General features: G+C 49.0%; 1 protein-coding gene across 3 annotated transcripts; it reads right to left on the bottom strand.

The window, feature by feature from the left end:
* Window positions 1–1,732: 1,732 nt before the first annotated feature.
* Pitx2 (paired-like homeodomain 2) lies at window positions 1,733–21,338 on the bottom strand. 3 transcript variants are annotated; one of them, XM_087631667.1, is made up of 5 exons: window positions 21,088–21,338; window positions 17,332–17,387; window positions 16,751–16,888; window positions 5,482–5,687; window positions 1,733–2,996 (listed from the first exon to the last, which is right to left on the bottom strand). In XM_087631667.1, exons 2-5 carry the CDS (start codon window positions 17,375–17,377, stop codon window positions 2,433–2,435), a joined length of 954 nt encoding a protein of 317 aa, XP_087487793.1. In that variant the 5' UTR covers window positions 17,378–17,387; window positions 21,088–21,338; the 3' UTR covers window positions 1,733–2,432.
* Between the last annotated feature and the right edge of the window lie 209 nt (window positions 21,339–21,547).

Genomic DNA, 21,547 nt, shown 5'->3' with positions numbered 1-21,547 from the left:
GTTTTTCTCTAACAGAATTCTACTTGAGCCAACAAACTAGGCCTAAGATTCACCCCTTAAACATGCGCTCCCAGCTCACCCTGGATCAGTCTGGCAGGAAAAGCAAAATAGGCCAGCTGCCCTCCTTTTGCGCTTCTAGGCAAGATCCCCAAAATCTTCCACGCAGTTTGCTCCCCCTCTCAGCTCTCCCCAACCGCTCAGAGAGACACTGGCTGGCTCCCTCCCGCCCGCCTCCCGGGTTCCAGAAGTCAAAGTCCACCTTTAGTGACCGCTTTCCTCTCCACTGCTCTCAAGTGAACAAGGGCGGGAGGTGACCCTCGTCCAAAGGCCTCCTATCTACCCCACACCCACCGCGTGAGCCCGCAACAGGACTGGGCGCGAAGCTTTCAAAAGAAAGAAAAAGAAAGTTAATGTGCGCCCCGAGCAGTTGATCTTAAATCGGGGATATTATCTGCGATCTGTTTAAGCCGCAGCAGCAGGTCCTCACAGAACAAAGACTCTGAAAGCTCCTAAGTGAAGTTTCGGTGAGATAAAAAGCAACTTAAGCGTAAAAACACCGGTTTTCTCGGCTTCAGAAAACCGGAGGATACTTTTCTCTCCCAGTTCCTTGGCTGGTGTTTGTCCTAGCATATATGTGGGGGGTGGGGAGGGAGAGTGTGTGGGGGGCAGGAATAACAAAAGACCTCAGAACATCCTCTGGTGACCTTCCCAGCGCCAAGGCGATGAAGTTTTAAAGAAGTAAGCCTTATTTGCTACTATTGGTTACGAAATCAAATTTCACATTTAACAAAAAGGAGCTAAAAGGCTGGGCTGGAAGGAGGAGCTAGGGCTTAGAGTTCTTTCAAACACTCACGTGGACCTCATTCCCTGTTTAGATGTCAGAGGATAGAAGGGAGGGCCCAGGCTGTAATTCATCTTGATTTGCCTCATTGTCCGGCAGTTTGCAAACTATAATCCTGTATAATTTCAGGAACAAGCAGGTTTAGAATTAATGGGTCAATATTATTTAAAACAAAACACAGGGGGCATGACCTTTGCCTCAGCTACATATTGCTCTACAAGACTCAGGAAACCCCACTCTAACCCCTCAACCTCTGGGCTCTTTGACACAGGGAACCAACGGGCTGTAGTTATTAGAAATGGTCTTTGTTTCTTTTAATGTCTCCCAAGGACTTGAAAATAGTAATACAATATGAATGAAGGATCTCTCTACTTAAGCCTCAAAGATAAACGTGGAGGCCTAAATATTTTGAACTGAAGGTGTTTCCTTGTAAATTTATTATAGATGTGTTCCTTCTAAGAAGTTTATGTATACAAACTGTACATGTGCACGCCTTCTCATCTTGTCTCCAGAACAGTTTACTGGGGGAGGGGGAGTGGTTTCCTTCCGACCCAGCAAGCTTCAGCATCATTCCAAGCTGGTTGGCATACTTCAAAACTTCTCTCACCTTTCTTCTTTCTCTGGTGTTATTTGCTAACAACAATGACATCTGATGGATTTCAGCCAAAGACGAATCTGGGGCATATATACCAACTTGCAGCTTCCCTGCCTCCTCCCCCTCCCCCTTTCTTTTCTTTTTTAGTTTCTGATGAATGGCTAGGATATATTTCTACTGAATTTAAATAGTGCCTTGTGCGTTGGACTCAGCAGGCAGAGGAAACTGGTTTGTTTTGGAGTCAGTGGCTTCGACACCCTGGCCAGTTAACAGAGAAAGGGAGAGAGAATCCAGACCAATTTGTATGCGGTATATTTTACTCCCAAGAAATAAAACACATTTTTTTCATATTTGCTGAAAAGTAAAACAATATCGTACGAAATGTTATACACAGGATAGGTTGTACGTAGCAGTTTCAGAAACAAGGCATCCACCAGAGAAACTACTCTAAAACTTATATTCACACATTTTTTATAATAATAATATGTTAGAAACATACAGTGTGGCATTTAGTATATACATTCCTTTGCTCGCAAGCGAAAAATCCTAACTGATTCTGGATAACATGCTTTATTTTAAAGCCTAGCCTTTAAAAACACTGTCGTGAGAGTACTAACAACTGCTTTTATAAAATTAATTTGACATTTCGATATATATACATCCTTTCAGTCATTTTAATGTTAACAATGCTAAACTTAAAAAATAACAAGCTTATAGTAATGTTAAAATGTCATATCCAGTCAAACATTTGTTGGTGCACGCGTCCTCCAACTGTTGGGAATACTTTCAGCGGAAGATGGCAGACACTTGGGGGCATTCCTTTGAAATCAAAGGCGCTCTCTCTCTTTGAATTCAGTGGTTTCTTTTCCTCTGATCTCTTTTGTCCCCCCCTCTTTCTCCCCGTAGTGCGCACGACCTTCTAGCACAATTCTCAGTCTTTCTCGGGCAGAGTTGCCCACTCCGACAGTCCTCGGAATCCCGCGCCCTGGGCGCGGTTCACACCGGCCGGTCGACCGCATACTGGCAAGCGCTCAGGTTGGAGGCCGGGTTCTGCACGCTGGCGTAGCCGAAGCTGGAGTGTTGCTTTGCTTTTAGTCTCAGACTGGCCAGGCTCGAGTTACATGTGTCCCTATAAACGTACGGAGGAGTCGGCGGCGCGTAAGGACAGGCGGGCGTGGGCACCGCGGAATTCAGCGACGGGCTGCTCAGGTTGTTCAAGTTATTCAGGCTATTGAGGCTGGAGCCCGGGACGCCGGTCACCGCGGACGGCACCATGCTGGACGACATACTCATGGATGAGATGGAGTTGGGCGGGGAAAACATGCTCTGGGAGGATAGGGGATTGACGTTCATAGAGTTGAAGAAGGGGAAGCTCTTGGTGGACAGAGACGCTGACGTGAGGCCCTTGGCAGCCCAATTGTTGTACGAGTAGCCGGGGTACATGTCATCGTACGGCTGCATGAGCCCATTGAACTGCGGCCCGAAGCCATTCTTACACAGCTCGGCCTGCTGGTTGCGCTCCCGCTTTCTCCATTTGGCCCGGCGATTCTTGAACCAAACCTGGGGTGGTGCGGATAAGGAATGAGACAGAGGACACAGAGACAATTAGGCTCAAACTCGTAAAACTCATTTAAAAATAAAGTACCAGAAGCCAACCTGGGTCACACTGGACCTTGTAAGCACGCACACGCTCTTGCTGCCCCGGTTCCAGTCAGTCTACACCATGCGCCGTGGAAGCCATTGAGAATAGCTAAACCGCAGTGGTGCTTGTCCCAGGCCTTAGTAAAGCTCTAGAGGCCTCAGCCGCTCCAACCCCGGAGTCTGGACTGTGAGCTGAGGCACAGAAGTCCAATCAATCGAATTCCTGGAGGCCTAAGGGCGGCTTGATCCTCTAGGACCTCTTTAGGGTCCCAAAACAGTGTAAAATACACGGGACCCTCTCAGAACCTTGCAAGCTTGCTTCCATTTCAAAACCACCGATCCAGTAATGAGGACCAGGGGCTGGGAGGGTACCCACCCGGACCCAGCCTCTTCCCACACAGCCCCTCCCTTCCCTCCAGTATCTCCAAGCTCGCCCCTCCAGCCCCCCCACGCCTCTCCGAATGCGTTAGGACCCGGATGCCCTAGAAAAACAACCAAATAAAAAGCTAAGGACCACCTCGTAGTCTGCTCGTTAAATTCCAGGAGCTAAGCACCTAAACTGGGATTTCTGAACCAGTCACTGTACGTAGCCCTTCACCTCCCTTAGTTTGATCTGTACCACCTTCCTCTTCCCCAAACCTAGCCAGCTTCTGGACACAGCTTAGTACGGGACTAGAGCTGTCTTGTGGATTTGCGGGAGGCTGGCCGGTCCCCCACCCGCGTCCGATGGCCCCGCCACAACCCCTCTTCCAATCCACAGTGGGCCCCGCCAGTCGCCCCAGAGAGCGGCTTTTGTGTATTGGAGAGAGGCCTGGCTCAACAGCCCAGAGCTGACAACGGTGATGTTTCACATTACATATCTCTGTCGCGCCCAGCCGTCTAATCCGCTTTTTTCCCCTTTTTCCTTTCATTCTTGATTTCCTTTTTTTCCCTCCCCCTTCCTCTTTACACCCGATTGCTATAAAAAGCAAGCCTCACGGACTTGGCTGAAAAAGTAAGCGCTTGGAAGCAGGCTGCTGGAGCGCGCACCCGCTGCAGAGGAGCGGGGCCTAGGAAAAGCCGGTGGGGGTGGGAGGGCTCTCCCCGGGGATTTCAGTGAAAGACAAATTGTGTCTTTATTTTAATTACTTGTCATTTCTACTCCAGGCCTTCTAAACTTTGCCCAGGCGAGAAGAGTACGTGCTGGTCCATCGTTCCCTGATGCTAAAGAAAGCTAAAGAAAGACTGACCTTGCTCAAAACCACGCGGCCCCTGCACGGGCGCTGGCTCCAGGCAGTTAAACTAAAACCACTCCCCGCGTCTTCCCGGCTTCTTTATCTGCCGGCATCGCATAAGCTGCCACAGAGCTACACTGACTGTGTCTTCCTTCTCTTTGCTTTGAGAATACGCCTTAGTTTTCATTTTTGTTGCTGTCTGATATTTTCTTTATTTTTCTTTTCGTCCTCCCTCCCCCACCTTTTTGCTTCCTTTCTACACAGAACGTGTTTTCTAAAACAGCAGGCTCTGGAGTCTGCTGACTTCCGTTTTCCTCTTTCAGAATCTTAACAATCTTGGACATTCCAACGGACCGGCGTTAAACCAGGATACTGCTACTGGGTAATTTATTTAAACTCTTTTCTTTTTTTTGCCAGTCCATAAAGAGCAGATTTGCTACAAAGTAAAGGTAAGCTCTCTTTATAAATCTATGACTATAATTAAGCAAGGGGTGTGAGTACAGCGTTCATTGAGCTGAACTTTCTCGAGAAGATAAATAAACCAAATTGAAACGTCTTTCTTCTCCTTTTTTCTAAAAGCGCTAGCAGAATAGTCGTTACTTCCAGGGATTACAAAACTAGGTGGTAGAGTGGGAGAGAAATCTGAATAGTGTGAAACCCGCCCCGGCGAAGACCTGCGAGCAACTCTTGCTAGTCAAGGGAGAAAAGGCTGGGCCCGGCTGGGCCGGGCTGGGCGCGAAGGTTCTCCAGTGAGGCCAACCCTTGCGTGTTTCTGGAGGGTTTTCTTGTTCTAGGCGCACAGGTTGGAGCCTGTTCACAGCTCCTGGCGGGGAGGGATTTTATCGGCGCTTGTCTGGCGACGGCAAGCCGGGAACACAATGCCCTTTGCTGAGGAATGCCCGCGCAGCTCAGCTTGGGAGGGCGCCGGATGGGCCGGCAGAGAGCGGGTGAGGCTGTTGGCGCCTGCGCCAGGGCAGTTCTGCCCGGGAACCAGGAGCAGTAACCTCGGGCACACTCGCCGCCTGGAGGCCTTCGGCCCTTTCTTCTTCTAAAGTGGCTTCCCACCCGCGTCCTTAAGGGGTGACACTGCCTTCCACTCACCACTCCTACTCCCACCCCTGATCTGCAGGCTCGGAAGCTTGGCAAGGCCTCGGCCCCCTAGTTTTCCCAGACTGGGTGCTGGCTCCTACCCGGACTCGGGCTTCCGTAAGGTTGGTCCACACGGCGATTTCTTCGCGAGTGGACATGTCTGGGTAGCGGTTTCTCTGGAAAGTGGCTTCCAGCTCCTGGAGCTGCTGACTAGTAAAGTGAGTCCTCTGCCGGCGTTGCCGCTTCTTCTTGGACGGGTCCTCTGCGCCCACATCCTCATTCTTTCCCTGCTGGCCCTTATCTTTCTCTGAAAGAGCAAAGCAGAAAGAAACACAGTTTCGGTCAGATTCCCGTCTGCAAAACGCGACCTCTCAACCAGAGAGGGTGGCAGAGGAGGCCAAGAGCCCCGTTGCTGGAGGGGACAGGGCTGTACGCGGCGCCTCCGTTCCGTAGGGAGCGCTGTGTCTGGGGGTGAGCGGTGAAAGTGTGGGTGTGTGCGCCCCATTTCCTCCCCTCCCCCAGAGCCGCACGTTTTATTTACACGTTTATCTCACTGAGGCGGTACATTCATTTTTTTATAGCCTTTGCTCAAAAGTATACACAGTTGAGAAGAAACACATCCTTTTAAGACACGAACACGCGCGTGTTTTACACACAACTTCCCAGACCCCAATCCCCAAACCTCAGATTTCCAGGAGGTTTTGGAAGGTTAGGAAAGTGGGTGTTAGGATACAGGTAGGAAGGAAAGTCCACCAGCTCCTCACGGCGTGGGGAGGTATGCTATCTAAATAATTTTAGACATACTTTTTAAAGGAGTGAGTCTCCCCGGGAGGTAAACGCTAACAGGAGAAGGGGGACAGAGTTGGGGCGGCCTCTGAACGCCCTTGAATAGAAATGCTGAGGCATCTGTGACCCAAGAAACTGAAGATAGATCAAGGTAGACTCAGCGGCGTGGGAGGGATTACTAGCGCCACAGGAACCAAGTCGGTGGGGGACTGAATGGAAGGGACGGGGTCACCAGAATCCAGGCTCCCGGAAGTTCTGCCTTGAGCTAACAGAAGGACCACTCCGACCACGCCTTCCCTAGGAGGGGGCGGCTTCCTCGGGGGTCCAGCCGGACGGGAGGCGCCAGGGGGCTGCGCTCATGTGTCCGTGGGGCAGCGCGGCGCCTTACCTGCGACTTCAGGGCTGGACGTATCGGAGATTGTATGCACCTCCAGTCTATGTTTGGAGGCGTCCAGGGAGCGGGGCTGACCAGGAGCTAGGACCGAAGCCATGGCTAACGCCTGGGTATGGTGACAGAAGGGTGAGGAAGCGGCCGACAGCTTAGTCCCGGCTGCTCGGTGCTCCAAGGGCAGCGGGCCTTTCATGCAGTTCATGGACGAGGGAGTGCGGTGCCCTACGAGTCCAGGGCTCCCGCCTGTCGAGCCCCGGTGGCCGCCGGTTCTGGGTAGCGCTCTAGGCGCCAAGTGTCCCTGTGTTAGCCGAGACTTGTAGAGCCAGGGGACGCAAACTGCAGGGTCCTCCAGCCAAACTGCCCCTGTCTCTTCTAACTGCAGACTCCAGCCAAACAGAGTTCGGCAGCCGAAAGTCAGGGGGCCAACGGAGACTTGGGGACGTGGGCAGAAGGGAACCGCTGCAAGCGTCTTTAGGGAGCCGACTTCCACGATCCAAAGCGAAACAAGAATGGGCAAAGACCCTTTTCTTGCCTCCCTCCCTCCCCTAGATACCCCTCCAATAAGGACAGCACGGAGAGCACTCTGCCCGCCCCCCGCGCTGCAGCCCTGACAGCGAAGTGTCAAGAGTGACAGGGACAGGTAGCTGATATTAGATCCCCCGCGGCGGCTGCAGCCGCCACGGCCTCTGCGCGGGCCTCAGAGCACACCCTCCGCGGCTCACACGCACACCCCCTCGGGCCGTCGAGCTGGAGCCAGGCCCCGCCGCAGCTCAGCTCCAGACACCCCAGCGAGAGACCGGCAAGATCTGCGGCTCCGCGTTTCCCTGTTGGCCTAACAGCTTAAAACCAGAGGCGGGCTTCCTGGTGGCAAGACGTCACTCTGCGGCGGCCCTCCCCAGCTCTCCCCGCCTCCGCCTCCTCCCAGACCCTTCTTCGGGTCGGAGTGACGTGGCTCCACACCAATCGCGAGGCCCCGAGCCGCGGCAGAGGGATGGTTCTGTCTGCACCTATCAGCAGTGCGAGGCCCCACTAATTCCTTGCGGTGCCCACCCGGTCTACACAGGCGCGCTCCTGGGAATTCTGCTCCTGCCCAGCCAAAGGCTATTCGGCTTTGGTTAGGACTGTAAGGTGGGGGAGAGAGACTTGGAGTCCGGTTAGGGTAAAGAAGAAGAAAAGTCGAGGACCGACATCAAGCACCCCCTCCCTTTTGTGTCTCACCACATCCATTTCTAGACCAGAGCGCCCCCCCCCGCCCCCCCAAAACCCCGGGTCAGGACAGAAAGGCGATGTGCTACCTAAAGCTAACGTTGAAAAACACCAGCAAATCACCTTTCTCCTTTTAATTCCGCACTACCCCCCCATTCGCCTGTCAGGTGAATGTCGCGCTAATCTGAGGAAGCTTTACTTTAATTGCAAAGAAGACAGAGTCTTGAAAAGGCAGGCTAATAAATTAGAAATCGAGAAGAAAATGGACCCGTCAAAAGAAAATTACCTTGACTTTAGTCGAACAACTGCTTGGTGGTTCACTCTGGATTTATACATGAATAAAAAAGTCGCCTCAAATCACGTCCCCTGTAATGCTTATTAGTCCCCAGACAGAAAACTCACAATAGAGTAGAAACCCTAACCCAGCGTTTTCGAAATGCTGAAAGCTTATCCATTCTACTTAACGTTGATTAAGACACATCCTAGGTCTTTCAAATTCCTTGTACACTGTATTGAGCTCGTCCCAGCCAGAGAGAGCTATGCTTTAAATTCGACTCCCTTGTTTACTTTATTATCAATCAGATTCAAATCCAGGCTTTAGCCCGTAGAATCAACAACCTTGAGCTAATTATATAGAAAATATGCCTTAATGAATTTTCATACAATTAAGAACGTTGCCAAATGACCAATTTCAAGGATGATTTTTTAACAGTCATTTTCTTTTCCTAGGGAGCTCAAGGCTGTCTTGAATCATTAAAGCACAATTACGCAGAAACAGTAGATTTGCACCAGGTTGGGGAGAGCCTAGAGGACTGCCCAAGTAGGAAAAGCAAAAATCTCTTTCATTTGTATCAAACAAAACAGAGCACCCATGGAGGCATCAGCCCGTGCAGCAAAGAAAATTTAAGTTCCAAAGGTATAAATTCAAATGCATTCAAAATAATTTTTCTAAGTCCTTTGTGGGACTGGGGGGTTGGGGGGATTCTGCTCAGTGTTGGAGCACCCAGGAGGTTCTGGGTTTGAGATCTGGCAACACACACACACACACACACACACACACACACACACACACACACACACACACACACTCCCCTTTTGTCCCTTAGCCTAGCTGAAGAACACATAGTAATCTACTCCCCTCCCGGGTCTCTGCATTTGCGATTGTTTCACAGTGGACTTAGTGTTATCTTCCCTGAATGTAATTTGTTTGACGTTATAGTCAATGATTTGCAGCGCCAGTATAAGGAATCTTCAGCAAACTCCCTCCTAGCTCTTACTCACAAGACTGGGGAACTTAGCCTGGCACTAAGCAAATGAAGGGGTGACTGCAGATATAGTTATAACATCTGTCTCTCTTTTACTCTTACCTCCCAACACTACGAACAATCCTTCTCACCTTAAATAGAACCAAGACCACCCAAAGGGCCAAATGAGAATTATTTCCAGTCTTTTCACACTATTGCCATCCCACTTCAAGAATTTAGATATTTAGGCATTTCTTTACAAGGTTTAGCTCAGCATTCCTGGTTTTAACCTTTATTCTGCCTCACTCTGTTCTACACACATAAACACGCATGCACCTGCTCAGCAGAACACACACCCTTGTGTCAGGCCTGAATTAGCTGAGGCTCACACATCCAGCTATATTAGGTCTCGAAACCTTATCACTAAATTATACACATTACACCAGCAGCCTGTTGGTAAAGAAGGTTAAATTAATTTACATTCTGCTCATTATCTGGTGCTTAGATGACGCGTTTTATCCCTGAGATTTGGCGGGCAGGAGAATTTCCTCCTCAGACCTCACAGCGTTTCACCGAAGACAATGTTCTTACATTTGTAGTGGTTTTTAATCTGATAAGACTCTAATTTGCTTAAGTCTTTTAAATAGGGGTTTTAAATGTTTCTAGCCATTTTCTTATTGAATTTCCTTTAATTCCCTCAAGTTCATAAAGTATATGCGTAAAGTAAACATTTTCTCCCATGCACTTGCCAGCCAATGACCTATAACTAGTCAAGACGAATCCAGATCGTTCTATCCAATGTGTTTACTAATCTTATCCTAGTTTCTTCTTTTAAACCTCAGTATAATTGTGGGCATCACCATACCATATCCCACAATGTTTCGTTTCATGGTAGACTCTATTGCACCAAAGAATAAAAGGTTCTCTAATTTTATAGGCATATTCTTCTTTGCCTCAAGATTTGAATTCTGGAGTGTGGCAAAACAGTAGTTGTTAATGACGTTTTTTCTGTTTTTGAGGCTGGGAGCTTTTTTTTTAAAAAAAGTATTTCTCCCCCTGAAAAACTGAGAAGTTGCAAAGAATCACACAGATTTTCAAGGTTATCTCCCATTCAACCCAGAGGTTTTCAGCGTAAGCTCTGGCAGTCCCACCCCTGCAGTAGAACAGTCATATGGGAAACTACACACAAGGAGGGGTTCAAGTAGTCCCCCAAATGGATGGAAAACCCAGGGTTAAGTGGTAGTTCTCCCTTAGTGCCAAAGTATGGGAGATTTTGGAAAGACACAGATGCACATAGCCAAGTCTAAATAGAAATTTAGATTGTGTGGAACAACTGAGGTTGAGAATAAAGACATCCATGCTGATTAAAGTAAAAACAGAATTGCACATCATTGATGTGTGTGTGTGTGTATGTGTGTATATTTGAGTACACACATGAACACACGTATGACACACAAGTGATTAAAAATAGTTTTTAAAAATATTTTTCACAGTCAACTGACCCTCTCCTAACTTGCTTTACACTTGCCAAGCAGTCATGATAGGATCTCCACCTTTCAAGGACCTAAAGGGTTCATGCCAGAGTAGGTGTGGAGGTGTGTGATGGAGACCAATAAATGCCCCACAGTGATGTCACAGGTGACATAGATAAAGAATGGGTTGTAAGTCAAATCACACTTGTAGGGAGTTCAGTAATCCTGTGAACACACATGAATTCTTGATTAGCTCTAGAAATGATGGTGACTTAAGCTGTCATCAGAGTTTTCTATTCAAGGTTAGGAAAATAAGGAATGGAGCAAGGAGGGAAGGAAGGAGGGAAAGAAATGAAAAAGGAAGAAGAAGAAAAAGAAGAAAGAGAGAGAGAGAGAGAGAGAGAGAGAGAGAGAGAGAGAGAGAGAGAGAGAGTAGGGAGGCTTGGGCTGTGCTATATGCCTTCTTTAAGGCCAAGGAACGGAAGCTTGGGGTTTGGAGGCACCGTAGTCACCTTAATTGGGTTTTCTTACTTACTCCTTCAAAGAAAGACCCTCCGGGTGGGAAGTATGTGACACAGAAGTGTCTTCAGCTGGTGTTTGCTACCGATTACCGGTCTTAAAGTCTTATTTAATTTCACACTCTTTAGTGTTAGTTGAGCAAACTCCTTCCAGCCACCCCGGTGAGCGATGAGCAGTAGGTCTGGGCTGTCCGTTTTGGTAGATGCAGAGTATGGCCTGGGACCCAATCAATCAATCAATCAATCAATTCTCAAATTTTGTAAAGACTGCCTTCAGAACTCACCTGGAAGATGGCTCAATTAGAGGTCTCCCTGAGCTGTCAGGCTATAAAGGGGTGTGTGTATAGCATTTCGGAAGGTGGCTCAAGGACTTGACCTGGCCAGGACTCAGCCACATGATGGGTAATGTGTGTGTGTGTGTGTGTGTGTGTGTGTGTGTGTGTGTGTGTGTGTGTGTAAGAGGAGACCTGGCACCCCATACCTAGAAAAGTGGCTTCTTATCCCCTCTTTCAACTGTTTGCACAGAAACCAGGCTTGACTGCACTGCTACCCCGAACCCCAGGAGAGTGACCTCCCTCCCAAATGAAAAGCTTCACTCCGGATGATTTTTTTCTTGTTCCGTAAATGAAAACAAAGCAAGACATAACATAAAACAAAAACAAAACAAAACAACATCAACGACACACACACACAGAAAGGTTGGGTTTGTTAAAGACTCTCTTCTGTTTCAGAAGGCCAGAGATTAACTAACACTCATCCACTGCCGCCTTATGAAAGCATACCCATGTTTCTGCTCTACCAGCAGAGTCCAACATTGAAGGGGTTGGGGTGACAACCTTGGGGGGTATTAGGGTGTCAGTGGGAGGTATCCCCCACTGCTCAGCGAGAAAAGCGGAAGTGACTGGGGCGGGGAAGAGAATGCTGATACCTACTAACCTAAGGGCAGTCAATACCCCCTCACGTATTTGCACCTAAGTAGGGCAGGTTTACTACACATTCACTTGTTTTTAGAAAGCATCAATGTACTGACCCACGAGATTGGTATAGCTAAATGTGACTTGTCGGTGTGGAGAAAAGAGGGGAAAAGAAAGGAAGAGAGAGAGAGAGAGAGAGAGAGAGAGAGAGAGAGAGAGAGAGAGAGAGAGAGATTCAGGAGAGGAGAGAAAAGCTGAGAACAGCCCAGCCAGGAAAGGAAAGAAAATGAAAATAAATACAGATATCCAGGTTTGGAGAGAGGGAGGTGCAGGGGCTAACTGAAGTCACTTAAAAAATAATTGGATTAAATCAATCCCCTCTCTCCAGCTCATGTTCACCTCCTTTTCCTATTTCTCCCACTCTCCTTTCTTTCCCAGACATGCTGGTAGCTAACATTCGGCATTAGTTGCCATGGTGACCATAAATCACATAAATCCAAAAATACCCACCTATAATCTGAGATGAAGCTTTTATTTCCCTAGCGAAATAATATTTTAAAAGCTGTCAGCTGACAAAAAAAAAAAGAAAGAAAAAAAAAAAAGAAGCCCACCTCCTTGTAGTAACCTTAGTAATGTATTACTCTAAAGGTTTAAATTAAAATGTCAGCCTGTTCAAAACATGCTGGGAGAATCTTGGGCACTCTCCATGTCAGACCCTCACAAAGTGACTCCATCACTCCTAATGGTACATCAGCACACAGACACACATTCTCTCTCTCTCTCTCTCTCTCTCTCTCTCTCTCTCTCTCTCTCTCTCTCTGTGTGTGTGTGTGTGTGTGTGTGTGTGTGTGTGTGCTCTAGCGCACATGTTCCAGGATTTTCTTCCCTTTGCCCCAGCTACTTTAGTCTAAGTCAGGTTGGTAAAGGAAGGGAGTGTCCTAGATCCAAAAGAAGCCTGGTCCAGTGCTGAGGTTCTTAAGGGACCCTTTGTGTGGGGGGTGATCCTCGGATGGCTTTTATATGGGGACATCTTAAAGAAGAAGAAAAAGAGAAGAGCTCAAGAGAGAACTGCATTCTGGAGCGCCGAGTCCTTGGTCAAGTTCTCTGGTTAGTGAAGCCCACCAAGGATGGGTCTGGTCCCCCCATCCCTGCTTTCTTTCCCAGGGGAAGAAACTTTCCCAGTGGGAGGGTCTGTGGCTGCAGTCGTGCCTTTTGTCTTCTAACTTGGGCTGTTGTCTTTTGCCTATCTTGGATTACAGGGTATTCGCCTAGATGAAGAGCCATTAATTACCCATTCAGTCAATATTAGGAAGACGACAAAGCTTTTTACATAGGATTAAGAAGACATCAGATTGTGCCATTAGTATATTCCTGCTCACGAATAAGCTTTCCTTATACATTTCCTTTTCCCCGGAGTCGCTCTAACAACTGCTGCATATATTAACAGCAGTCTGTGTGGAGTAACAGCCTAAGCAGCCTAAAGAAACTTTGTGTGAGAATGGAATGGTTGGGAGAAACGTCACCTGCAAAGAATGCTTGCCACCGACTGACCGTCAGGGACTGACTACCTGGACATCTGGTACAATTTCCCGCTGGGGGGCTCGAGTGTTGGGGGTGGTGGTGGTTGGAAATCACCAGCAGAGAGGAGGCTTCTGTCAATAAAACTGCAGGTTTAATGGTGGAGGTGGTGTTCAGTGGGGGGGGGGGGGAAGAAGATAAGTGTCACCACCCAGTTCTGTCGCTTTGCTTTTTCAAGCTTCAAATCTCCTTCATCTAGCACCTGCACCTTGCCTCCTCCTTACAGCCAAGATCTCTCCACTTTCCTACACAACCTTCTTCCTCGGGGTTCAGATCCCTCCTCCCGGTACCACCATTTTGCCTTTTGCTACCAAAGGTTTGAATGTCTCCAGTTAGAAGGCCTCCGCTTTAAATGGCTTCATAATGGAAAATCAGATCGTGTGCTTTGGTGGGTAGATCAGGAGTCCACATAGCTCGAGCTTCGCCAACATTTTGCCGATTAAGTGAATGGGAGCCCAAGAGAGAAACTGGACCCAGGCAAGCACCAGAGTTTGCTCGCATCCTCCGAAGGCGATTAAGTCGCCACCGTGGTAGAAGGGGTGTTTAGGGACAGGGTGTAGGGGAGGGACCTTGGAGTTTTCTTCTGGGGAGGGAAGGGGGAGTCTAGGACTTGGGGCAGTCAGAATACTTACAGTCAAGCCTTTCTGTCAAAGCTATTTAAAAATTAATGGCATGGCTGGGGGTACGGAAAGCGGACCGAAGAAGTACTGGCCGCCTGTCACAGGGCTAACTGGACAGGCTTTGAGGCCAAGCCAGGCAGCGGGCAGCGCTGTCCGCTTTATGCCCTACTCCGTAGCAGAGACTCTCAACCATTCCGCACTCTGTTCTCTTCCTGAAGGTCAAGACCATTGTAAGAGTTCCTAAAAAAACGTAGCCACGTGAAGTGGCTGGACTTTGTTCCTTTCTATAAGGCTGGCCAAAATGCCTTCCTCTCCAAGTGCCAGGCCTGGAAACTCTGTTAACTCTCTCAGCCCCTACACTGCCTCCAGTTTCGAGTTTTGGGTCTGCCTCGGCTCGAATACGGAGCTGGGAGTCTCCCTTAAGGAGCCTGCAGCTGTGGCTGTTTGAGGAAGAATAGGTGAGCTCACGGAGTATCCTGGCCTTCTCTTTGTCACTGCATGACACTTAAAAATATGGTTCTCTCTCTTTTTTTTTAAATAAAAGAAACCTTAAAAGTACAAAAATAAATTCCAGTCAGAAGTTTGTATATTGTCTAAATTATTTTTTATAATCCTCAAAAGGTTCTTAACTCTGGTGACCAGTAGTTAGGTTTTTTTTTTTTTTTTTGGCTTACTGGTGCATGTTATAATTATTTTTTTGATTTGTCCATACACACACACACACACACACACACACACACACACACACACGGGCGCGCGCGCCAGCTAAACATCAAGGTTTTCAGTATGTCTCCCCATCACATGTCTCTTTTAAATGAATGCTAGTAAACACAGTTGGACAGCTTTTTTTCTTGGGTCCAAAAGATAGAAAAACGGACATTTTGGCAATATAGGGGGAGAACCTTTCATACACTATCCTAAAATAATCCACCTTGCAAGTAAAAGTCACAATCCCTCATACTAATGACCCCTCCCTCTCCACCCCCCCCACCACACCACACACGCTTTCTTTTTTCTTTCTTTCCCCTATTATCCAACGCGAATGCCAGGACACTTGACAGCGGGGACTGAACTCTGAAAGCCCTCAGACACATTCTACCTACAAGGACGATCTCGCATCCCAGACTCCTTGACGGGGTGGGTGTGGGGGTGTCCTGCATCTATTAGTTCCAAAGCAGGCCACCTAGCCCCAGAAACAATTCTTTTGGTCAACGAAATCGGGGTTGGAGGTGGGGGTCGAGTTCTAGGGTCACAACCCACAGGAAGTAACTTGCCCTCCGCTGGGCAGCGGCCGGCCCTCCCCCCTACGACGTCGGTACTGGCTTTCTTGGCCCGGTCAGGGCCGAGGCAGAGCGTGCACAAAGCAGTCTCCCTGGGAGTCCTCGCTACTCTTGATTTTTAACCATATCCCAAACATTCTCCGGTCTAATAATTTATTTTTACGACCGATTATCAAACAGAAGAAGAATTTAACACAGTCTTAATGACAGAAATCAGCCGACATTATCTCTGCATTGCCCCCATTTAACCCCTTGGGTTAATCCCGGACAAGTGAGCGTTTAACTGGCCCAGCAGGACGACTGGGCAAGCTGGGGAGGGGAAGCTGCAGCTTGCTTTAGGCGTTTTTTGTTTCAACAAATGATGCTTTTTGGTCAGATACAGGCAGAAAAGTCTTTGTTTTTTTTTCTTAGTAATACTTTTTGTTTACTTGCCGGGAGTTCCAAATTACCCCCTCTGGCACATACTGCGTTTGTGTGGGAGTTAGGGTCCAGGGCTGTGGGGGAGTTTTATCTCCTCACACAATCAAAGGTCAACAACCTCCTAAGGTTGGGCACTTAGTATGAAGCTTTCAAAACACAGGGACTGAAAAAAAAGTAAGTTGGAATTTTATACGTATTCTAAATGAAGACCTCTCCTCTTATATACTCACATACATTATCTAAGGGTAAGTTTCTATTTCTCCAAGGCCTTCGCTGTGCGTGGGAGATTTTTCACCTTTTGCACAAGCCTATGGACTGGTCTAGGGTGAAACCAAACAATCAAGGAATCACGTTATCCAAGCCCAAGGCCTAATAGCTAGCACAGCAGGAGGGGCTCCTTGACAGGAGCTTATAATTGCTGCGGCCCTTATGTGCCGTACATAGTTCTGTCCCCTGCTCTTTAGGGCTGTTGTCCAAACCTAGACCCTTCGAAGCGAGCCTTCAACACGACTTCCCAGCGTTCGTCTGGCGCGATAAACTGCGCCCAGACGCCTGGGCGAGGCTTGGCTGTGAGCTTCAGGGACCGGGTGGGCCCTGGTGGTGCAGCGTGCAGTGGGACCAGGAGAGCGACAGAGGTCGCTGTTGGACCACTTTGCACACCAGATGCAGCGGCCGTAGTTGGCTGGGGCGTGCGCAGGGGATCAGACCACAGGGAGAGAGAAAAGGGAGAGGTGTTGGGTCTCAGGAGTGCAGTATAATTTGTGGAAAGGAATTAAAGTCCCTGGGACGGCTGCTTCGTGTTCTACCCAGAGGCCAATAGTCTAAGTTCTGCAGCGGGGGGGACACCGGCTTTGGCGGCTTCGCCTGCCTGTGCTTCACGGGCAGCCCAGAGTCCGGGAGGCGGGAGCCCGGCTCGCGGCCTGCGCTTCCCTCCCCCTTACCATTGGCGCCGGGGTGCTGCCGCGGGAACAGCTTGCTGCTGGCTGCCTCTTTCCGGCTCTCGGGAGAGTCCGTGAACTCGACCTTTTTGATTTCAGAGTCTTTGGAGAAGAGACATCCAACGGCCGCCGGCTGCACGCCTGGGCCGTTAGTGCGCCCGCCCCACGTGCAGTGGCGGCGGATGCCAAAGGGCGAGGAAAGGAGTCCCGGGCCAGGGTTAGGGGACCAGGCAGGACGGAGGGGAAAGAGGGACAGAGAGCAAAGAGCCCATTAGAGGAAGGACGGACCTCACGCCCAGCCCTCGGGCCCCCTGGCAACCCAGTGAGGGCAGTGATCTGTCCCTGGGCCACCCGACCGGCAGCTCGGATGAGTGTCAGGGTAGTCCTCGCTAGTTTGCCAGAGCACAAGCTTCCCTGAAAGGGAAGGGCCACGGCTGTACTAGTCTGATTTTCTTTTCGTCTAGAACCCCTGGAGAAAGTTCCAGTCTCTGGGTTCCTTGCGGCTGAGCAAGGAGCCTTCTCTCCGCTCTCGCAGGACGCAGTCTCCCTTCTAGGGACCCGGGGCGGAAGAAATGAGCTCTTACCTAATTGCACACAGGCCGACACTAGTTTGCGACAATTGGTCTCCATTCCCCGTTATCTGCAAAACAGAAGAGAGGCACGACTTTGAGAAGTGGCGGCTGTCGGGAGCTGGAGGCTCAAAGGCAGCTACTTGCGCCCAGGACAGGATCAACTCTAGGTGTTAAGCGTTACTAGGTGCTGGGGGATTCAGGTACGCTGCTCAGGCCGGAAAGCCTCTTGGAGCCCAGCAGCATCTTCCCAGCTTCGAATCCAGGATTCCCACCGATGTTTACCTGGAGGGATTATGTCCTCAATTGAAGGGGAAAAGGCCCAGAGGTTAGGAGGCCAATGAACCTACGAGCTTCTGGAGAAGCTGCGGGGACTACGCTCAAGGGCGCCTAGGCCTGGGAGCAACCTTAAAGCTTATGCACAATTTGGGGGTGGGGAGAATGGACTTCTCTTTGGAAAGATCACCATTCAATACGGTGTCAGTCAATTTGAGCTCAGCAAACATTTGCAGAAGGCCAGAAACAGCATGCCCGGTCGCACAAAGCAACTTTCCCTCCGTTTTCTGCGATTCTGAAAGGGAGGGACTCTCGGCCAAGGGTGCTCCAGGAGCGAGCTGAATTAGGGCCTCTCATCCACCAGGAGCCGCGTTTCCATATTTAGCCACACTTTTTCCCTGGAGATAATCATCCAGCCATTTATTTACCCTAAAGTATGATTTAAGATCGTAGAGCTGAGTTACACGATGGGCTGAGCGAGACAGGAGACCCGGGCAAGCGTTTCTGGAGGGGCCGCCAAGCCTAAACAGCACTGGGGAGGCTGCTCCTCCAGTTTCGGCCTTTCCCGTCCCAGGCAAGCTAGATCCTTTTCAAATTTCCAACCGCAGCTCAGACAGTCAAGCTTTTGACGCGGCCCCTTTTCTTTGCCACAGGCAAACCGGGAGAGGTGGGTGGCGGAGGGCTAGATGGAGTGGTTGCTTTCAAGACAAGGGGAAGAAGGGTTTCTCAGGCCCCTTGGATCTTGGCTCCTGACTCTTGCTAACCAGGGTACGCCTGCGATCGGAGGGTCCTTTTCTCTTAGAGCCCAGGGCTGGAGGTGAGAGCGGGCATTGCCAGGCTGGTGGGCCGAGTTTTGGCCTGAGGTGCATTTTCACGCTCCTCAGCCTCTTCTGGAGCAATCCAAGCTCCAGGGGACTCTGGCCAAGGTCGTGCTGCCTGGAGGAGGGGCCGCCTGGTGTGGTGGCCTGGGGATCCAGGAATGGGGAGCCACAGCACTTTCCCCCCACCAGCTAATGAGACTCGGGTAGGGATTCTGCCGATCCTTGTGGACCCGTGGGCCCAGAAGTAGCAGTTTGGCGGCTCCAGATTTAGCGATTCTGCAGTAAAATCACAGGATTAGTCCCTGATTGAGATGTCTGTTCGGGAGATATTACAAAATTCATTATCACAGCTTTCTACTAACTCGATATGAAGTAACACAGATGGGATTTTATTAGTCCAGACTCCAAATGTTTACTTATGATAATTTCGGGGGAAATTTGCATGTCATCATCATTTCGATAATCTTTTTTTTTTATATGTCTGAACTGGCTGCATTATTAGCCGGTAGCCACAGCATTGCAGATGGCTACCGCAAATAGTTTTATTTATTTATTTTTTTCAAGGATTGAAATATACAGAAGAGAAAGACTGACCTGTAAGGTCTTTTACTACACATTTCCCCCCCACCCCCATGCTTTGGTGCTGAAGATCAATCAAAGCAACAAGAAGTAGAGCTTCAAGACCCAGTAGGCTTCAGCCCAAGGAGCGAAAAGATCAAGACGTGTTCCTTAGCTCCTTGCTACATGTCCTTGTGACTTTGAGATGTATTTTGCAGTAATGTGAACCCTAAGACTTTAATTTTATGCTCCGTAGAACGACCAGGCATAATACATGGGTCCAGTCTAGCTAACTGAGGAGGATTTTTTTTCTTTAAAGAGAGATCTTCAAGTCTTATCTGATGATACTTAAACTTGCCCCATCAGGGCAGCTAACTAAAGTGTGACAGACACATTTCACCGCCGGATTACAACACTGGTTTGGATGGCTCATCTGAACATTTTAGATAGGAGACGTTTCCTAATTTGAAGTTACTCTCATGCCAAAAGTTCACATCCTGGTTGGGATGTATATGCCAAGCAATCTGGTTTGGGTCAGCGTCCCATTCTATATTGTGTTAATGAAGCTCTACCCAGCAATTAGCACGCACAGTACTCCTCCGGTCAGGCGGACAGGCAAGCCCCAAGAAACAGAGCAATTTGCTTAAAAAAATGATTTCTGGTGAGCAACACAAGGATGGAATTGTAGAAGAAACTACGGGTTCTAATCAGCCCAAGGGGGAAAATATCCTTTCCCATTTCACCCCAGAACCATTCGTGGAAAGCTAAAAAAAAAAAAAAAAAATCAAGAGCATGAGGCCATGTGTTTTAAATGAACTAAATTGGTGTGATTAGCCAGCAAATTAATTTGCAGTGGGTAATCATTTAAGGAAATTAAGATACCACTTTAACACAGCTCCGTGTTTTACCCTGAGCAAGCTTTCTTTAAAGCTCTGTGGAATGCACGCTTCTGGAGCGTTGGAAGGCAGCGGTGCTCAACTTACAGGACAAAGCAGGGCAACTTAGGCACAGTTGTGCTGAGGCAACCAAAACATTCCATAAGGGAAGAGAGTAGCGACTTTGTTTTTAAACTAAACTTTAATTATTGGAATACCGTGCGTGCTTCATTTTCAATCCCACCACCAACAACAAAAAAGGCAAATCCTCAATTCATTTCGGTAACGAGCTTGTTTCTGTGAAATGATTGGTTTTAAGCAGAGTTGCCTCTAAATGATACTTCATGTGATCAAAACATCTTTGATTGTAACTAAGTGATCTGAAAAGGATGCAGAGATCTCCTAAAAATTAATCTACTTGCTCGTTAAATAATTTAGAACGTATGAACGCAGATTGTTGTAATTCCTAATAGCAAAAGTCTCTCCCCCCATTTTAATTTGCCTTAAAAAAAATACAGTAGCCCTACCTAACAGAATAAAAACAAAAATGTCCCAGCTTCCTAGGACAGTCTGATTTCTAAATTGTTTAGGGAAGGTGATTAAAGTGAAATAAAAGGGCCATATTTCCTTGGTTTGGAATCGCATGTTTTTACTTAGTTACCAGTTGCAAAATAGTTGCCTCCCCGCATCCGTTTAAAATGCATGTCTCGCAGTATAAGATTGGAGTTGACTGGTGATCAATTTAAAGGATTTATAATCCGAAGTAATTGTGCGGGTCGGCATGTAGGCCTGGCTCCCAGGTAATTCGCTTGGGCCTGAGACGTCACTAACTGCCAGTTAAGATGGAATCTCTTTTTTCCAATAGGTAATGCTGGGAAAGGGCTAATCTATTCCAGTAGCCGAAACTTTGTAGCTGGTCCTTTATCTTGAGTCAGCTAATCCTCAGCGGGAGGATTTCTCCCTACCCCGTTGGCATCGAAAGTCCAGGGAAGATGCCTCGTTTTAAATGCCAGCCATGTCTGGCTTCCACTCGACTTCAACACCCGGCAGGATTGTTCTAGTGTCTGCGACTGAGGACGAAAGGAACAGGGCTCTGGGAGATCTGTTTGCCAACTGAGCTACCTCGGGAGAAACAAGCCCGGTGAGCCACAAATCACACGCGGCGGAGGTTCTCCAAAGTGGAACAAATTTCCAGACTCGCATTATCTCACAGCTCTGTGGGAGAGAGGGCCTCCACTTACCGGCTACCAGAGAGAACGGCTGTCTCCCCGTCCCACCGCTTCCCAGGGTGACTGCCAGGCGGCCGAGGCTCGGGCTGCACAGCCAGCGCCGTGGAGCGGGTCTGGTTGGAACCGCAGGGATCTTGAGGGTGCCAAGTTGCGAGAGGGTCCACGCTGAGGGCTGCTAAAGCTAGCGGGTGCGGGCAGTTTCTGTCTGCTGCTCTCCGTCTTTCTCTCTCGGTCTCGCACTCTCTCTCCCCTCCCTCGCTCTCATCCCTCTCTCTCCCCTCTGCTCCGACTCCGTGTGCGGAGTGTCGTGACGTCAGCAGAGATTCCACCAAACTCCAGTGCACAGTGGCGCGCGGGCGGGCGGCCGAGCCTGCTGTATGCTGGGCGATCAAGGGGCGAGCATAGCGCTTGGGCCACTGAGGGGGGCGGGGGAGAGGATTGCGTGCAGGGGCGATCGAGGGGACCGGGAACC

Source organism: Rattus norvegicus, chromosome 2, assembly GCF_021556685.1.
Source record: "Rattus norvegicus strain SHRSP/BbbUtx chromosome 2, alternate assembly SHRSP_T2T, whole genome shotgun sequence".
Lineage (NCBI taxonomy): Eukaryota > Metazoa > Chordata > Mammalia > Rodentia > Muridae > Rattus > Rattus norvegicus.
The sequence above is the reverse complement of the archived record's forward strand: the minus strand, read 5'-3'. Positions and strand labels throughout refer to the sequence as shown.

Excerpts from the sequence above, each read along its gene's own strand:
- Pitx2 (XM_087631667.1), bottom strand. The coding sequence starts at position 17,377 with ATGGAGACCAATTGTCGCAAACTAGTGTCGGCCTGTGTGCAATTAG. Across the intron at positions 16,889-17,331 it reads GTCGGCCTGTGTGCAATTAG|GCGTGCAGCCGGCGGCCGTT; the intron begins GTAAGAGCTCAT and ends CTAACGGCCCAG. Across the intron at positions 2,997-5,481 it reads TTACGGAAGCCCGAGTCCGG|GTTTGGTTCAAGAATCGCCG; the intron begins GTAGGAGCCAGC and ends GCACCACCCCAG.